The following is a 20,462-nucleotide window of genomic DNA, read 5'->3' on the forward strand; positions in this document are numbered from 1 at the left end:
ATTATTGCCAATCTCTTGATCGATTGGCATCTGGGGAGGTACAGAAGGCAAGTTTGGTGAATACTCCATTTCCAATTTTGGGTTGATTATTGCAGAAAAGCAGGTGCTGGGAAGGAGATAAAGGCTATGAATATATTGATGGGTGTTGCAAACACAGAAAAATCTACTCAAGCTTTAATAAAAACAAAGCGCTGGAAAAACTCAGCAGGTCTGGCAACATCTGTGGAGAGAGAAACAGAGTTAATATTTCAAGTTGAATGATTCTTCTTCGGAACTTTTTGATTCTTTCAGAATTCCAGCATCCACAGCATTTTGCCTTTATTCTATTTGAGCTGTATATGTATGCATTGAAGATATTACAACTGGGCACAACCTTAAAGTCCCCACAATATGGTTAAACATTCCACAAAACACTCGAGTATTAGTCAAATTTTATTTATCTGAAAAAAACTACAGTACATTTCATATAAATTAACAGACCTTGAAAAGAAACTCCAAATAGAAATACTAAATACAGTATTGCACTTGGCGATTTTAACAGACTATTGTCAACTTACAGCATTTTACAAATATAAGTTATCCTGACGCAATAGAATCTAAAATCGACATGCTGTTATATACCTACGTTTAAATAATTTAATATGTTGTCTTATGAACAGCAGTAAGACACCAAATTTACATTTAAAACACAAAAAACTATGAGGTGTACAGATAAGTGTTTATTATAATAGCTTTAGAATGTAATCCTAGTAAAAGCTGAACAGCAGTGCATTTCAGTGCCACAACCATCCCCATCAGACAAAGCTCCACCTTAACGCTGGGAAGTGTCCACTATGGGCAAACTGTAATCTCCCTCGCAGCAATACTAGCTCATCCTAACCAAATCAAAAATACTTGTAAGTTTTAACTGGGTTGATTAATTTCTTGAAGATAAAATTTGCCCATGCTCATACCTTGTCAAGTATAGCAAGTCACAGAGGTTAGAAAGTAATATTTAAGAAAATAACTGTTCTATTTCTCATGCGTTGTTAATGTTTATCCATTGGACAAAAATCTAGAATTTGTCCAAATCATTTAGTTAATTAATTCTGTTCTGGAATATATATATATTATTTATATATATATATATATATATATATTTAATGTAACATACACAGTGCCACTGGAAGGATTAAACATGTCCAATTGCTGATTGTGTTGCTCTCCTCAACAAATCATCAGTTCATTAGCTATTGACTAAAAACCCAAAATATCCAGCATCCCTTCAGGTCCAAAGTTTGCTACAAAATACTTTCCAGAAGATGTTGTTTGTCTAATGAGCATGCAGTCAATGAATGCAATGCCCTCATATAGCAGATATAAAGAGTAGTACAATCATATGGCTGAACATCATCAATCAAGTAGTTAGCTTTAACATCTCCTCTATGGAATGGGCACAAAAAGGTGTGATAATGTGCCATTACATGGGTACAAACATAAAGGTTGAGGGAAAAGGTGTTATGTATGTACTCTTCAATTCCTAAGGATAAGATTCATTTACACGTTTGTCTTTCATAGTCACTTTTGCTTTCTGTAAAACAAAAATAAAAATGATTAAAATTTTAATGTTATACAATAACTCAAGTACACAAATACAAACACACAAGTTCAACCAAAATGGATTTTGGGAAGAAGTTAAGAGGGAAGAACAAAACAAACTATATATTTCAATATATTTGCACAAGGAACTGGGAGCCACTAAATGTTGCTTACCACCCTTCTGCCTTGAACGCAGAAAAGCACGAGGAGACTCTGAGAACCGTTGGTTGAAAGCCATGAAGGTGACAAAAATGCTAAATTGAATTGAAATTTTGTTGAAGGTGCTTCCTTCAAATAACGTTGGCAACAAAGGGACAACAACAATTTGCATTTATGCCCTTATTGTAGCAAAATGTTCCAAGGTGCTTCACAGAAGTGTCATCAAAAAAGATAAGGAGATATGAGGATAAAGTAGTTTTTTTAAAAAAAAGCTTATCTGTAATAATATCTACTAGACACCACTGATGTTCCAGGGGTTGACCACAGGAAGTCTGTGTTTCTTATAATTATATGTATATTCGTCACCATTAACTAACTTTTGAAGATTCCTTTTGCTCTGGGAATTAATGAAAGAATTGAACTGAAGCAGGGCAGATCTTTACAACCATCTTTCCTACGGCCTCAGAGGACATCAAGAGAAAGACAGCAAGTCCATCAAGAAATAACTAAACGACCACATGTAACATTGCTATTAATGGATCCTATTGCAGGGCCAGTGATACTAAAGGAATTGGTGAATACTCCTCTTTCTTCATTACTTGATATATTTGAGGAAGACGAGATACATTTTGTGAAGTACCATAAAATTGTGCTTATTGCTTGTGTTTTCAAAAAATCTTCTGCAACAGAATGCTTGTTCTACTAATTTTTAAAATCCAGGTGGTTGTTTGACTCGTGGCATTCAGTAAGCTAAAAACAGCAACCAAGGTTTTGTATGACCCCGGGTTCACCAACATACTTGCTACAGAATGTCTAAAGGCAAAGAATTGTACTTTGAGTGGTCACTGATGTTGAGCATGGGAAATAGTTAATTAAAACCCAAAAATAATCTTGTAAGTAAGCCTAACAAAATAAGGCTTTCAGATAGGATTAAAAATGCTAGGACCTAGTGCTTATTTACTGGTAGATGTTAAGTTGCCTGTATTCTCCCTCTACCCAGTCCATTATTTTTGAAAAGAGAAGCAAGGCATTCCAGAGCTTTAGGGCCTCAGGAAATATGAGAGATGAGTCTCAAGTGCAACTTGGTGAGGATTGGAACGTAGAATACAGGGGATGCAAAAGGAACAAGAATACAAGGCAAAAGGAGCACTGTCCATGGTAGCGTTGATAAATATGAGAGAGGGGGAGAGAGAGAGAGAGAGAGAGAGGTGCAAGAAAGAACAAATAACAAAGAAAGGTACAGCACAGGAACAGGCCCTTCGAGCCTCCAAGCCTGCGCCGATCATATTGCCTGTCAAACTAAAACAAGGAAGTTGAGGAACAGTAGTGAGAGGGAACTCTCTCAATTTTCATTTCCACTGAATAGAAATAAAAAGTGGGAGGGATGTATAATAGGTAGCCATTTTACAGTATTGACGAAAGGTCATAGTTACTCTACATAAGTGGTAACTGAAAAGCAGTACCAGCCAATGGTCAATAAAGAAATTTAGCTTTATGGAAGAGAACCGATATGGCCATACTCAGACGGATTTAGAAAAAAAAGTATTGTAATTTTCATTAAGATTTTAACTTTTTCCATATACAGAGAAATCTATAAGTCAGAATCTTGAGGCATATATTTGCCGCATTTCAATTATTTGCTTTTATTTTAATTGAGTAATTTAATTTGAGGTGCATAGTCTACTGAAATCTCAACTTCAAAGAAAACAAGTTAAGAAATGATGTTTCCCTGAAGCTAATTTTAGTTTGAACTCAAAGGACTGATAAAAGTACACCAGTTGGTGAAACTGAACCTCTTGCATGTTCATTTTTAGCTGGAACAACACAACTTTGCTGCTTGAGCCTCAGGTGTTTTGCTGATGTGTTTTCCCTCTCAAAGATCATTGGTATTTGTACTTTGAAGGGAAATGCTTTCCTTAAAGGCTCAAAATTCTCAGCATCATTTGAAAGTCTGATTCAATGACTGTGCTACAAAGTCAATATCATGCTGCTGCTAGGCCCCCAGCACCCTCATTTTTACATGGAAAAACTGGCCTAAAAGCAGGAAAATGCTGATCGCCGTTGATTTCAGGTGTGGTTGGAGCCATGATAATTACCTTCTAACTGTTTCTGGTGAGAGCAATGATGGAGCAGCACCCACCACTCACTCAATTTATTCTGACGAGGCCAGAGGGCAGATTTCCTTCTTGGGGCTCTGTGTTCCCATATGTTGTCCAGGCATGCTGTCTGAATTGCACCTGCTAACGAATTTTAGGCCACAATTTTTCAATGACCTTCCCCTCTTCTATGATTCCAGCATCTGTACATTCAACTGAATAAGAAAGAAGTCTACTCCCCTTGGAAAGTACACAAGAAACCTTTCCTCCCTGCTGAAGAGTCAGCTGTGGTTGGCAATACATTGTGATCCTCAATTACTAAATTAAATGAATATGTTAACTAAATGCTGCTTCCCCATATTAGAATGCAATTGCAGTTTATGTTGCATTTTTAAAAATCATACTAATCTTTATATACCATTAGAACAATTCCTTGATAATTTTCACAATACAATGCACAAAAGGGCTTGCATTTATATAGTGCCTTCCACAACCTCAGGGCATCCCAAAGCTCTTTACAGCCAATAAAGTACTTTTGAAGTGTAGTCAATATTGTAATCCAGATAATGTGTTTCTCAAGAATACTGAGGGAGGGATTAAATATCAGCTAGGCACCAGGGAGAAATTCAAAACAGCATCACGCGATCTTTTATACCCATCCGAGTGAGCAGGCAGACATCCCTTGTTTTAACATTTCAGCTGAAAATCGGCACCTCCAATGGTGCAGCACTCCCTCAGTGCTGTACTGGAGTGCCAGCCTGGAGATTTTATGCTCAAATCTCTAAAGTGTGGCCTGAACCCACAACCCCATGACTCAGAGGTAAGAGTGCTACCAGCAGAGCCATAGCTCAAGATTACATAATCTTCCTTTGGATTTGGAAATGGTTTCCCCAAGAGCTGTTTCAACACAAGTCAAAAACCAACACCCATTTCTTTCTTTTGAATCCCAGGTACATGCATCAGAGAAAACAGTCGTACCAAAAGGCAAGTTCATGGCAAACCCAATTATTCTAGAAGACTTAGAGTTTATCATCTTTCCTAGACACATTGCATCAACTCACCATCCCAGTTTTGACTTTTTCCTTGACAGAGTAAGACCTTTCTTTCTTTTGATTATGTATATGTGCTTCTGCCTCTTTGATCCTAGAAAGAAAACAAGAAAAAGTAATTATTCTATGGATGTGCAGTTCATGTTGAAATGGCAGTAATAAACGAGTGGCAAATATTTCAGCCACAATGCAATCATGCCAATGCTGACTTATGGCAGTAACATCTGAATAATAAAATGTGCACAAAGAATTTAAGCAGAAGTAGCTGTCAACGGAAAAAATGATGATGGCTGGGTGATGTTCGCAATTTGGAAACAACTAGTTGTATATTAGACAGCAAATAGGGCCATTAAAACTTAGTTCAAATAAGGACTGAGAAGGAGAGGGGTGGGGAAGATCTATATAAAATGACGGATAAAATTAACAAGAGAGAGTTTAGGGAACAATTTAAGAGCAACACATAATTTGAAGACCCAAAAATTTGATTAACTTGCATAGTCTTTCTTACAAATAATAATGATTACAATGTAGAATATTAAGATATTACTTAGAAAAATGGTTTTATTTGTCTTCTAATAGAATAAAGGGAACTGCCCGGCTTTCAATACAGTTTGTACTAGGAACATCATTGTTGACTGATTTACTGTACATACCATTGTGGAAAGATATTGATTGGCACGTGAAGTGCTTTGAAGTATTTCAGTACACGTCACGTACAAAAATGATTTTACCCATTTGTAATGTTAAATGTCAAAGATTTGGCAACATTTGCAGAAACAAATCAATTCACTGTGTTCTTGGACTAAACTAAAAAAAAACTTCAACTGTGATGGATTTTAGCAGCATTGAACTCTTTCCTCAGAGTTGAAGTTAATGCAAAAGGAATGTTTCAGTGTGGTTTTAAAAGTTTATCAACTGTACACATTTTACAAATTGTACCTTCGGGCTACGAACTGCAGTGTTTCTTTCATGTAAATACTGGATCATTTAGCTGAAGATTTAAACAAACTAACTTCAGGCTTTAAGGAAGGGGGAAAATAAAGTTCCAAATTAACTTCTGTGCAAAACCAACTGCTTTTAGTACTTTAATGTTTTTGGGGGGGGGGGGGGGGGGGGGGGGGGGGGGGGTGGGGGGGGGTGTTGGGGGGGGGGTGGTGGAGAGAGCGGGGTGGGGTGGTTGTGGAGACAGGGTGAAGATGGGAAATGGTCAAGTCCCCAAAGTTTTTGCACCACGTTTCAAACCATTGTCACCATTATTATTGCCCTTTGGCTTCAGCAACAAAATTGAACAAACATTAAATTTTTCTTTCAACTTCACCTCCTTCCACTGGTGATCAAAGTGAACTGAAGCGCGGCCCTGGTAAAGACGAGTGGTAGCTTTTAAATGATACAACGGTTATAAGTGCTCATGCCAACCATCATCCAGTTCCTGAAGCAGTAGGGATATAGCCCAAGGTACGATAGGTATCAATCAGCAGGAGGTTCAGGTAGCATATGGAGTTAGAAAGTCAATGAAGTGCAATTGGCTGAATGCTAAATTACAATCTTTGGTAGGTACAGGCATGGGGACACATCCCAAAAGTTGTGATGACAGGATGGAAGATGCACAACAGGAGATGGAAAGCAATAAAGTTAGAGTTGCACAGAGGGCACTGTGAGCATCTTGTGCGATTTCTGATTTGAAATATCTTAACAAAAGGGTAGTTGATGATCTTGAGACATATCAAATTCAATCAACACCATACACAAGGACACACATTTCAGACCACAGCAAGCAAGGATCTGTCAGGTGGACCTTGCCCTGACGCAGCTGTGAACATGGATGATATGCATTTCGATAAATCTGTAATGGCGCTTGGAAGATTAAAACTGAAATTATATATTTGTTCATAATTGGATGTCTATTCAAGATTTTCAGTTATCTGGAGAAGCTGTGATTGTCCTCCACAGTGCAGAGAAGGCTAAGCAGAGCTATAATAAAGGCATTCAAAATCATCAATGGTTTTGATAGAGTAAATAAGGAGATTGCTGTTTCCGTTGCAAAGTGGTAAGTAACCAGAGGACACATATTTTAGGTAACTAGCAAAAGAACCAGAGGCAACATAAGGATTTTTTTTAAACGCAATGAGTTACAATAATCTGGAACTCACTGTCCATAAGAAAGGTGAAAGCACATCTAAGGTTTGGAGGTGGGTGGGGGAAAGAGGGGCTAGAGTCTGACTAATTGGATTGCATTTTCAAAGAGCTGGCACAGGTATGATGGGCCAAATGGCCTCATTTTGTGTCAGATGATCCTATGATTCCTACAGCTGGAATTATACAAAAGCTGAGACAATACCATTGTGAACAGTCGTTGAGATTTATTCCTGGACCAATTATAATGCAGACTCTAGTTTATTTGAAAGAAAACTCATACAGCCAATACTTGTATCGTACCTTTCATGTAACAAGATGTTCCAAAGCACTTCACAATTATTATCAGTAAATTTTAATCTCAGTTTTATGCATCTAGCATAATTGAACATTTGACACAACTTCCAGTTAGATTTCAGGAACAAAATGATCCTTCAGATGGCAATTACTAATGGGAAACTGGCAATCTAAGTTCCTACAAAATTCACCACCATATTTCCTTAGCAATTTGTTTATGGCCACTTAAGTTCTTCAAGATTATGTACTGTGAGCATAATATCTGAGCAATCAGAATTGAAGTTCAGCATTGATGCCCATCATGCATCATCTGTCCATAAAAGTGTAATGCAACCTGAGTTATAATCTAAGTGGCTGGTGGTTAGACACCAAAATTTATATCTACATGTATAGAAAAAAAAAAGTCTCTTGTAAATCTTTATGCACATTCAGAAATCTGCTCCAAGACGTGATCCAAAAAGTTGTCTTTTTACTTGTTAGGTGCTGGGAGTTGCCAGGGGTGGGGGGGGAGTTGCCGGGGTGGGGGGTGGGGCGGGGTGGGGGGGTGGGGGGGGTTATTGATTATAAGAATAACAGATTCCACCAGTGGTAATAGGGAGAGCCAGTTTGTGATCATTTTTTTTTATTGCTCTTCACCCAGATCCATGTTTTGTGCACTGTGAGAAGGACTTGTACACAATGTCAACAGAACAGCATGATGATGATTGAGAGAAGGTGGAAGGGGAAACAAAAGCACTGTGCTTTTTTAAAATTCATTTACAGGATGTGGGCATCGCTGGCTAGGCCAGCATTTATTGCCCATCCCTAATTGCCCTTGAGAAGGTAGTGGTGAGCTGCCTTCTTGACTGCAGTCCATGTGGTGTAGGAACACCCACAGTGCTGTTAGGGAGAGAGTTTCAGGATTTTGACCCAGCGACAGCGAAGGAATGGTGATATATTTCCAAGTCAGGATGGTGAGTGGCTTGGAGGGGAACTTCCAGGTAGTGGTTTTCCCATGTATCTGCTGGCCTTGTCCTTCTAGCTGGTAGCAGTGGGTTTGGAAGATGATGCCTAAGGAGATTATGTCAGGTTGTTGCTTGATTAGTCTGTAAGACAGTTCTCCCAATTTTGGCACAAGACTGAGAGTTTCTTCTTGTTAGCAAGGAGGACTTTTGCTGGGTTTGCTGTTGTTGTTTCTGGTGCCCAGGTCAATGCCGGGTGGTCTGTCCAGTTTCATTCCTTTTTATTGACTTTTTAGCGGTTTGATACAACTGAGTGGCAGCTAGGCCAGTTCAGAGGGCATTTAAGAGTCAACCACATTGCTGTGGATCTGGAGTTACATGCAGGTCAGATCAGGTGATTCCCTTCTCTAAAGGACATTGGTCCTTTAGTCCATAAGTAAAGATTAGTCCTTACATTAGTGAACCAGATGGGTTTTTGCGACAATTGACAATGGTTTCAGGGTCAGCATTAGACTTCTGAAATCCAGATTTTTATTGAAATTCTGCTATGGTGGGACTTGAACCCAGGTCCCCGAAGCATTACCCTGGGTCTCTGGATTACCAGTCCAGTGACAATGCCACTACGTCACCACCATTCCTCCTCCCCGCAGAATGTGTTTCTTTCTGCCCAAGTTGCAGTGAGAAACTTTCAGGAAACATGCAATTATAATGTGATTCTATGCACATGAAGCATGACAAATTTATTCAGCACTTCCCTGGTACTGAACTTGCTGCGGAAGATAAGAAAGTGCAGGCTGTCAGGGAAGCAGGGTGACACTTAAGCCACAGTATCTGAGCTTTCACTATCCTGTCAGCCAGGCGTACTGCCCCAAGAAAATTAACAATACTGACTTGTAAGCCATGCCTCAATAGGCTGCAGTTTCACAGGGAGACAGTGATGGACCTGTACCATCTCCAAGAGGATGATATCTAGCCAAGCTGGTCTGGATGACACAGTCAGGAGCTATCACTGCCACTCTGACAAAAATCTTTATTTTTCTAGCTCCTTTGAGACAAGCAATTAGAGACATATAACATGTCTCACAGTTCACTACTCACGAATAAGACTTGTTATTTTATGAGGATGAGTTTCTTAATATCGTACAACGAAAGGCTGTACAATTCTATTGCACTGCTACTTATCCATGGGGTATGAGGGATTGCATTCATTTATTCAGCTGGGTCCCTGCTTATAATGCTATGTCAACATGAACATGAAGGAGCTCCACTTATAGAGCTTCAAAAGAATGGTTCACTGGGCATTCATACAAGATACATCTAGCCAAGTGTCCAAGCTGCCACTTTATGATACCGTCATGCCCTAATGTACCAAACTGGCCAAAAGCATCTTCAGTAAAACAGCTTTTAGCACTTCCTCCACTTTTATCAGTGCTCAACTTCTGATGTGGTATTGGAATATTCTACACAATCCAACATTCTCAGCAGAATTTATATATCAATTACCTATGGACCTATGGAGGAGTAAGTGAATAATAACCAATGACTTCTGTTACACAGCTGCCTATGTTGCTTGTGCTTTGTTTCAGTATCACACCAACCCACCATCCCTCAAAATGATGTGGAAAGATTAAGGCCCAGAGTTTGCAGGAATCAGAGTTGCTAGTTAGACTTGCCCTTGCCCATTTAATCTGAATTGCATTTTGCCCTAGAAGTTGTTGAAAATGGGAGATGGAAATAGTACAGTGCCATCTAAAGGGTATCTGGGATCTGAGTGAAAAGGGAAAGCAACTGCATATCTCCTTAACCACATTGAGAGAGAGAGAACAAAATATAAAAAAAATAAAGAAAAGTCTAAAAACCCAAAAATTAAACCTGATGCAGTAAGGCTTGACACTTTTATTAGTTCATTTTCTATGCCAGAGCAGTTGATAGGCAGTAATTAACACTCAATCACATCATTAAAATAGTACTTAGACTTGAAATGACTTGTGGGGAGTGTAGCTTGTTTCCAACCTAAATACAAGAGCTTCACACCATTTTTTTTTTACTCTTTCACAGGATGTGGGTGTCGCTGACAAGGCCAGCAGTTTTATTGCCCATCCCTAATTGCCCTTGAGGTGGCAGTGGTAAGCCACCTTCTTAAACCACTGCGGTCCATGCGGTGTAGGTACATCCAACATGCTGTTCAGTAAGGAGTTTCAGGATTTTGACCCAGCGACAGTGAAGGAACGGCGTTATTCAATACATTTCAATGGTAAGGCAGACAAGAGTCTGTTTTCACAAAGCAAATGGTGGTAGAGCAGCACATCTCTGACAGCAACTTTTCAATTTCTGCATTTAACCTCGCTTCTACCCTTCCTGTGCAATGTGTGTACAAATAGCAGATAATGTCGTATGCCTCTCATAAAATTCTGAGCGCCTGGTTGCAGGGTTTCACTAACAAGCTACTTTGTAAACTCTATTCCTCATAGGCTGTGTATTATAAAGGGCACCACATGCATTAACCACGTCACAGACTTTTATTTCCTGCTTTAAGCTAACTCCTCCAATGCCTGATGCTCCAAGTGCCTTTGGGGAAGAGTACATGACCATTATGTGCTTTAAACTGTGTGCTCTCTCTCTCCAACTCCATGCAGCACCTTCCACTATGTGGCCTTCCTCACAAAGCTCAATTCTACAATAATTTTGCTGAGTAAAAACTGGGTCCTTCTCATTAAGATAAAAGCAAAATACTGCAGATGTTGGAAACCTGCAAAAGAAACAGAAAACGCTGGAAAAACTCAGAAGAGTCACACAGACTCGAAACATTAGCTCTGTTTCTCTCTCCACAGATGCTGCCAGACCTGCTTTCCAGCATGGCCTGTTTTTATTTGGGTCCATCTCAGTTTTCCTTCTCTCCTGTGTGCTTAACTGACACCTAACAGATCACTTAGAAAATTAGTGATACTCTCTTTTCATTATTTCCCTTATTCAGCCAGCTAAAGCATGCAGCTCTGCCAAACAACAAATTGGGTGCGAATGCACAGGAGCAATTTAAAATAAAATTAATTTGGTGTGTTGGCAATCAGGTGACAGTAAAATTGGATTTTAGAAGTCAAGCAGTTGTAGGATGGCAACAATATTAAGAAGTTTACAAGATCCAGTTTTGAGGAAAATAAAATCAATGGAGTAATAGGCAGGCTGCACAAGGAGCCAAGTTGAAACAGAATGTTGCACGTGGAGCTTACAAGGAACAGCGGAAAGTTCAGAAGATCACTAATCAGAGTAGTACTGATGAAATAAAGATAAGATAGGATACAGAGGATGGAGTTTAGAAATGAAAAACAGGCTGTCCATTTTTCTTGTACTGAACAGGATTGTAAGAAATAGTACATGATCTGCCTAAATATGGAACGATTATTCAACTTCTGAATGCAAAGTTGCATTTAGCATGAAAAGCAAAGCATATTGATGGTACTGATAACTTACATTTAACACCTTTTAACACAGTGGAATGTCACATGGCATTAAACAAGATTTGACACCAAGTTACACAAGGACATGTTCGGCCACATAAGCAAAATCTTGGTTAAAGAAATAGTTTTAAGAAGCCTGTTAAAGGAGGACAGAGAGGGAGAGGCATAGAAAGGTTTAGGGAGGGTATTCCATCCTTTAAGGCCCAGGCTCCAAAGGCTTCACTACCAACAACGGCACAATGAAAATCACATTTACTGAAGGGGTCAGAATTGAAGGAGCACAGATCTCTCAGGGGAATCAGAGCTGGAGGAGGCTACAGAAATAGGGAAAGTGAGGCAATGGAAGAATTTGAAAACAAAGATGAGAATTTTAAAATCAAGGCATTATCGGACTGGGCATCAATGTTGATCAGTGAGCACAGGGGTGATGACTGAATTTCACTTGTTGAGCAGAAATGTTGTGGTGAATGTAGGAACAAAAAATAGACTACTGGGATTTGAAAGTAGCATTTTAAGTGCCAGTAGTGTTTTTTTCCCCCAGGGTGGATGCGCAAGGAAGAATTGAGTGGAGGGGGATTTAAAAAAATGATCAGAGATGGCTGGACATGATGGGAGCAGAGAGACCATGTTAGATAAGATTGCGGCAGAGAAGGGGTTGACTATGGGTAGGAGTGGGTGAACTAATATGAAGTGAGAAGTGCAGGAAGGATAGGAGGCTAGTGAACTCAGAGACAGCATAGGGAATTTAGGCTGAGGTTGAAATCACCACTGGCAGCTTTGTGCAGAGGCTGATGCAAGCAAGCAATGAGGACATTCAGTGAGAAACTGGACTAGAAGTTACATCTGAGGCCGGAGATGATTATGAGTCCAGACTTCAGTCAAGATTAGGACCAAGAATCAAATTTGCAAAATTTCAGAAATAATAGCTATTGGTTAGGTTCTTGAGGCACAAAAAAAAGCATGTCTGAAGAATTAACCAGGTTTTGACCGAGCTATTGAAGGCTGTAGAGTTCATTATTGGTCAATGATTCAGCCATTGCACAAGAAAAACAGGGGCTGAGAGTATGGTCGTCAGGTGGATTAAAGGAAGGTGGACATGGAGTGCAAGAGAAAAAAAAAAATCAGCAACCCAGGTAATGGGATGATGCAAGAAAGGGGTGGAGAGGCAGGGAGTGGCAGAAGGAAAAGAAAATGTTATGGAAACTGTGCCCCCCCTCCCCCAAGATTAATGAAACACAACTTATGTCCTTTAGTTACTAACTCATGACTCCTAGCAGATGTGGAACTGGATGAGCAATCCAGGAGTCCTGAGCTCAAATACCATTATTGCACATTAAGAACTCAATAACTTTGATAATATATTTACTAGCATGGGGTAAAATGTTTGTGCTTGACATCAAATCATTGCAAGAATTAAAATTAGTGGCCCCAATACTGATCCCCACTATTTAACATCCTGCTATTTCAAAACATCATCCATCTTCTTTGTTTTTTTTGACCTGAACCACCTTCCTATCCATGCCGTTACATTTTCTTGAAGTTAGAGTCTTAGAGTCAGAGTAATAGAGGTCTACAGCACAGAAAAAGGCCTATCGAATTTGCGCCGGTCAAACAAGTACCTAACTATTCTAATCCCATTTTCCAGCACTAGGCCCATAGCCTTGTATGCCATGGCATTGCAAGTGCACATCCAAATATTTCTTAAATGTTATGAGGGTTTCTGCCTCTACCACTCTTTCAGGTAATAAGTTCCAGATATCCACCACCCTCTGGGTGAAAAAAGTCTTCCTCACATCCCCTCTAAACCTCCTGCCCCTTACCTTAAATCTATGCTCCCTGGTTTTTGATCCCTCCACCAAGGGGAAAAGTTCCTTCCTGTCTACCGTATTTATGGCCCTCATCATTTTATACACCTCAATCATGTCCCCACTCAATCTCCTCTGCTCCAGAGAAAATAACTCCAGTCTATCCAATCTCTCCTCATAACTAAAACTCTCCAGCCCAGGCAACGTCCTGGTAAATCCCCTCTGCAGTCTCTCTACTGCAATCACATCCTTCCTATAATGCGGATTCCAGAACTGCACGCAATGCTCTAGCTGTGGTCTAACCAGCGTTATTTACAGTTCCAGCATAACCTCCCTGCTCTTATGTTCTATGTCTCGGCTAATAAAGGCAAGTATCCCATATGCCTTCTTAATCACCTTATCTACCTGTCCCGCTACCTTAAGGGACCGGTGGATATGCACACCAAGGTACCTCTAATCCTTGGTACTTCCCAGGCTCCTATCATTCATTGTGTATTCCCGTGCCTTGTTTGTCCTGCCCAAGTGCATCACCTCACACTTATCCCATTTGCCACTGATCAGCCCATTTATATACTCCTGTAATCTAAGGCTTTCCTTCTCATTATTTACCACCCCACCAATTTTCGTGTCATTTGCAAAAGTTCACGCTCCTTAACTTCGTCAACAAGCCTCCTACCACCAATTTAAATTCCTCTTCAAACTCCAAGCATACATTTACCATGTTCTTTTCAGACATACATGCTGTTATTTCTTCAAAAAAATCAATTTGTTAAATGTAATTTGCTATTTACACCCAGAGGGTGACATTAATTAACTTGCTACTTTCTAGGAAAGCATTAATTTTATCCTATCTTGCGGCCCCTTGTCGCTGCCCCACTGCTAACATGTCACTGACTGACCTATAGCTACATGGTGTATCCCTTACAACCTGAGGAAAAAAAATTGGAGCATTGGCAACCTTTCAGTCCACTTGCACAACTTAAGTTTCCAATGATGCTTTCGTTCAGACTTTGTTCAGCTTTCAAGGCTGCATGCCATTAAACTTCCCACTTTCTCAACAGCTTTTCACTTTTATCTAAAGCTATGTCACCTGATTGCACTGTGAGAGAAAATGTCTCCATTGGCAACAGTCAGGTTACTGCTTTGTTCCCTGTGGATATGGCTTACACAGGAGAACAGTGGCGATGCCATCGAGAACATCTGCATACACTAAATACCAATCTGCGACAAGCTATTTCACAGAATGCTCTTCGGAGCCTGATGAACTCTTATCTGAAAAAAAGACTATGAAGATACATGGTGGTAAACACCATATAGAGGGAAGCTACTTCCCATTGACCACCCCACACCCCAACATTCTTCTTTAAACTGCAATTGTGAAAGCACAGAATTATTGATTGATGAACTATTACAACGTTCAGAAATGCTTACTGGTAGTGCTGGCGGTCTAATGTTTTGGGTACTTTTCGTTTACTCTTATGCAGGCAGAAAGAAAATTATGTTGAAGAGTCTCAATGTCAAATATATGTCTATAACCTTTTAAAAATTGCAACTTTCATTTGAGGACATATTGGGGACTATTACAACATCTTTCTACTGAAATACTCTCAAAATTATTCTTTCAATACTGCCCCTTAATTAGTGTGAGATACAATAGCACAGCCACTGTCAGCCCTCAGGTAATTTGCCTAATTGTCAATTTCCTGTGTAATTTCGAGTGTCAGAATTTGATTGTGGTGGGTTTGCAACAGGTGGAAGGAATATTATAATTTGGCAGAATGCAGCTACTTTTTAAGCTCCCATCTGATGCAATAGTCAGCTTTCCTATGAAAGTACACGATGCTCATCCACCAAAATGTCACCATATATGGAAAAGTATCTAGTTTAGCAGGCTTTGGGGCAAAGAATGTAGGCTCTTACTGTTGAGGTACGCAGTGGAGATAATACTGGATATCATCGTATATTCCTGCTCTCTGAAAGACACCATGCCATTGGATCACATGACTCAAAACCAGGAGGAGAAAAACAAAAGATTGGGAAAGATTACAATATTAGCATGTGTTTTGTAAGTTACGTAATGAGAAGTCAATCACTCCCCATAGGACTTGTATCTCCCAAAGTTAACAGGATTCCAGTCAGTTTCCGCTTGCGTTGCATATATGTAATTTCACTCAATTTTCAATATTCTGCGTTTAGCAGTATTAAATCTCATTTGTCATTTATTTGGCCAACAGCATAAGGATCCAAATTTTTTGCTACATTCTGGATTTCTATTGTTTTTTTCTAATTTAGTAACATCCTAAAGTTTTACATTTTAACTTTACCATCTAGTTTATTTTTGCCAACTAAATAGTCTCCCATGAGATGAGCGACATCAGTCTGGAGTCTGGATAAAGGCTGTGATGTTTAGCTGCTAATTTGGCTTGTCTAGTAAAATCACAGTTCAAGTGCTCTTTTTTGGCAAGTGGCTTAGGTCTTGTGGTCAGAGTTCAACTGCTGTTGGTGAGAAAGTTCACAGGTCAATAAACAAAACAGCCAGCCTTTCTTTCTTGTTTGAAAATTGCTTTTGCCACTCTGGAGTGAAAGATACTTTTCTCAATGCGTTGGTGAATATATGAGAAACGAGCTGGTTCTAAATATATTTAAATAGAGTAGATGAAGAGCAGGCCAAATACTGATACTTCCCCAACCTGACTGCACCGCATGAATACCAACTCCTATCCTCAGCCAATATTGTGAACAGGTTGTTCACAACCTTGGTGTCATATTTGACCCAGAGATGAGCATCTGACCATACATCCGTGCCATCACTAAAAGCTTCTACTTCCACCCCCATAACATTGCCAGACTTTGCCTATCTCAGCTCATTTGCACCTTCCTCTAGACTTGACTATTCCAACACTCTGCTGGTCAGACTCCAACCTCCACCATGCATAGACTTGACATCATCCAAAGCTCTGTCATCTGTTTTCAAAATGACTTATTTGAGGCTTTGAAGATTAAAAAAATACTGCAAATCCAGTGAAATCAGCTCAAGTGGCAAATAGTTCACACAATACTCACAATTTAGAGATGTTATTGAGATAAAGTTGAACATTTTTCTGATCAGCAAACACACATCACCACTTTAAGAATTTCAAAGATAAACTATACTGAGTTTCTACTTGCCTGATATAGAATGTACAAATTACATAAAAACATGAGAAATAGGAACAGGAGTAGAACATTCGGCCCCTCGTGCCCGCCATTCCATAAGATCATGGCCGATCTGCTTGTGTTTTGATTTCCATATTCCCATCTACCCCGATAACCTTTGATTCCATTGCCTAACCAAGATCGACCTACCTCTGCCTTAAAAATATTCAATGAGCCCGAAATTCTTCCCCTTAAGAACACACTCCATTTAGTGAAACCCGGAGAGTTTAGGCACAGGTTGTCAAGATAATGCAGAAGCTTAACTGGCTAAAAAGAGGGGAATGGTTGGTCTTTGACAGAAATCAACATGTTACCAAACACATGGAGAAGTTCTGATAACCTTTCTGCCGCTTATCCAGTTGATCCATTAAGACATCGACTTGAAGGGTTTTCTGCAACTTAGGGAAATAAATCAAACTTCCAGTAACGGCTCTACTACTCTAGGTTCCACCAATAAGCCAAGTTAGCTGATCTACTAATAATATTCTGATGTACTATTAGGCTCTACTGCTGAAAGACATTGTCTGGCATGAGTCAGAATAAAATCTGTTCAATTTACCATCGCCGAGCATCTAATTTTTGTAGTCAATGTGGCCAGAAGAATTCTCACACCTTCCAAGTTCAAGTACTGATCGATCTTTAGACAACTGACAGGCTTACCTGAATCCTCACCAGAAGAGAATAAACCAGAACTCCTCCCACAAGGCAAGTAAGCAACACTTCTGATTTTAAAATGTGCTACCGAATTGTCATCATTCTTCCAACCATAGCATGGACACGGAATATTTTGTTGACTACTGGTTCTAGCAGTTGAAACATATTGAAGAGTTTGAGCAGAAATTCTTGCTCCTCTGCAGCCCAAGCAAGGTAGACATAAAACCATAAACATACTTGTCACTCTACACATACTGCTCTCCAGGTAATACCTTTGAATTGCTGATGCCCAAGCCTCTGAGCTCCTTCATCAGCTACATGAACATCTGGTTCTGGTGTGCTGCAAAGAGCTACATAGAACATCATGGTGTGCCAGCCCCCTTGACCTTGTAAATAGGTTTACTAATCTAGCCATGTAAATAGGTTTACTAATCAATGGCCGCTTTTGTCCAGCTTCTCATATAGCAGAATTTAGCTAAGAGATGTGTTCACCTAGATACTGACTCTTTGCTCCAGTCTTTGAACAGTAGGGCACCACAAACTTAAGATGCAATGGATATTCTGTAGATCCTCAAGAGAAGCAGCAGAGTACTTTACACCCTTCTTAGCGTGTTCCCAAAGGACTCTATCCAAATTAAAATTGGCGTCCATCAGAACTTCCAGGCAGCAATAAAAATGAATTGGGACCATTGTACACTGTATCTTCCAACTACGAATTTTGAGACCCTTTCAAGATCTGGTGCATCACACTTACTATCCTGAATACGCTAGCTAATGCACTATAATGATGGAACCATAATTCAGCTTGTGGGAGCACCACTTAACCCTATTAGTCCTTTCAAACAAGGCTAGATCAGACAAGCCTAGCAACAGAATATAATCTGTGAAAAGCAGAAGTCCAACTCAAAAATACAGACATTCTGAGACTGTTCCTCATGATATATTATGAATTCATTTAATAGGATGAACAACAATGGACAATCTTGTCTCACTCCTTCATTGAGCTAGTCTCACATTATAGATATTGGATCTAGAGTGCAGATAAAATCAAAGTTTTGAAACTGTACTTCCTTACCTTCTGGCATCTTTATCAGGGTTGCGTGAGTTATTAGGTTGAAAGCCTCATAAATTGATAAAAGCTATGTAAGTAGAGTTTTCCTGAGCATTACAATACTCTGGGATCCTGCATATAGCTACAATCAAGCCCACATGATCCTCAAGATAAGTTATCTGATTTTTTTTATATATTACTTCTCAGTCATCCAATACATCTGATATATCAAGTCTCAGTAACAGAATTAACTATTTTAAGAGTCATAAATATCGGCAAGATTTTTCAGTACTTCATGGTCTTACTTGGATACCCCTTCTTATGGATAAGACAGCTGTACTCAAACACAAAGAGAATTTTATTCTCCATCCTTAGAAGCACAGGTCCAAGGCGAGTTAGAAAGTCGAAGACCATTGTTGTTCTTACCGGTTCTTGACCATAGCAGCTTTTAAGAATATAACATGGACAATGGTGCCACCCACATTTCACCATCAGTTAGGCTACACAGTCTGAAGTTCACGAACTCTCAGCCAATTGCTTCCATCCATCAGTTTTATCAACATCCATGGCTATTTCTGTGACGACATATTTGGTCAGACCTTCGCTTTCTGTGAACAATAGTCTTCAGTAATAAGTTTTGCCATATAAGGGCTGCTGAAGGATAATTGATAGATGGAGTCAAACATGATTACATGGATTTCCATAGAAAGAACACAGGTAGGTGGAATTAATTTACTAAATGAATCGGCTTTTGGAGGATGGTTTTCTCCTCCTAAATATTCTTTAACTCAACTAGCCTACATGATATTAAGTGACTGGCTAAACTTCATTCAATAAGTGGCTTTGGGGTAAATTCAGATCTACATAATTCACAATAGACATTTCTATTCTAATGAATTTGCTGGGATTTGACTCGCACATAAACCCATTGATTTGCTTCTGGTTTTTCAAGCCTTCCCGCTTCCAATAAACAAACTACTTATGCATCCGCACATCTTCCCTCTTCCCAACCATGAGTAAAACCAGGTTCAACAGGATAAAATCTATAATAAACTGGTGTGAAAATGTGGTCGTGTTGAAAATTGCAACCTCTACACAGAAACTGTTCACAACAATAAAGAGTATAACATGCACATCAAATCAGATTCCAACTCTCCTGTAAAATAGGTGGAGAGTGTGAAAATACTGAGATGGCACTGATGTAGCACCGTCATTTCTCTGGCAACACAAATAAGTAGATCTTCAGTTCAACTCAGCTGAAAATGATGGCTGCCAAATTTTAGTGCAAATGAGGTCTTTGATAGCTCACTTTAAGAAGCTTAGCTTTTCAGATACAGTTTACCTCTCACTAAATGATAACATTTTTGGTAACGGTAATGTCCTATAATGAATACTTTTACTGCCCAGATGAGTGATAGCTCACTGATCCAGATGGGATATAATGTTGCTGACTCCATCCAAACTGAAAACAGACAAAACCACTGGTGCCTGTTGCACTTGAATGTCACGGGTCTTTAATAATTTTGAATGAACGCTTCTGTGTTGCAGTGGTGACGTTATGTTTAATTCAAGATCTGTATCTTCTAGACTTTACAACAAAAGGTAATCATTTAGGCACAAAGCAGTCATTGTCAGAAAAACGTATGTTTTGAAATCATCCATTTAACAAAAAAAGGGTTTCACCCATCATTTCCCCAGTTAGTTGGTCAACTTACAGATTGTTGACAGTACTGTTCATTATTGGTGGGGGTGGGGTTCAAAGCAGGAGAACATGTAAAATTATTCAAGGATGACTCAATTGCTTTATTTTTTCCCAGCCAGAAAGAAGAAAAAGAGTTAAGTTTTTGATAGTAGCTGTATCGGTTCTTTGAAGGAGCTACCCAATTGATCCCACTTGCTTGTTCTTATCCTGCAACCCTGCAGGTTTTCTTCCTCCAAGTATATATCTAATTCCCTTTTAAAAGTTACTTTCAGGCAGTGCATATACATGGAAATGTGCCAAATCTTCTGTATCCTATCACTCTGTGGTAAAGCATATTGGAGCAATAC

At 39.4% G+C, this 20,462-nt stretch overlaps 1 protein-coding gene across 1 annotated transcript in view; it reads right to left on the bottom strand.

Moving 5' to 3' along the window:
- Positions 1–611: 611 nt before the first annotated feature.
- The window catches only part of fmn2b (formin 2b), a 401,079-nt gene continuing 381,228 nt past the window's right edge, over positions 612–20,462 (bottom strand). Inside the window, exons 18-19 of the mRNA XM_041207507.1 lie at positions 4,895–4,976; positions 612–1,570 (exon numbers count right to left, since the gene is read on the bottom strand). Of these exons, the coding sequence (XP_041063441.1) occupies positions 1,520–1,570; positions 4,895–4,976 (133 nt within the window). The 3' untranslated portion in view covers positions 612–1,519. The remainder of the gene's footprint in view (positions 1,571–4,894; positions 4,977–20,462) is intronic.

The sequence above is a fragment of the Carcharodon carcharias genome, chromosome 2, assembly GCF_017639515.1.
Source record: "Carcharodon carcharias isolate sCarCar2 chromosome 2, sCarCar2.pri, whole genome shotgun sequence".
Lineage (NCBI taxonomy): Eukaryota > Metazoa > Chordata > Chondrichthyes > Lamniformes > Lamnidae > Carcharodon > Carcharodon carcharias.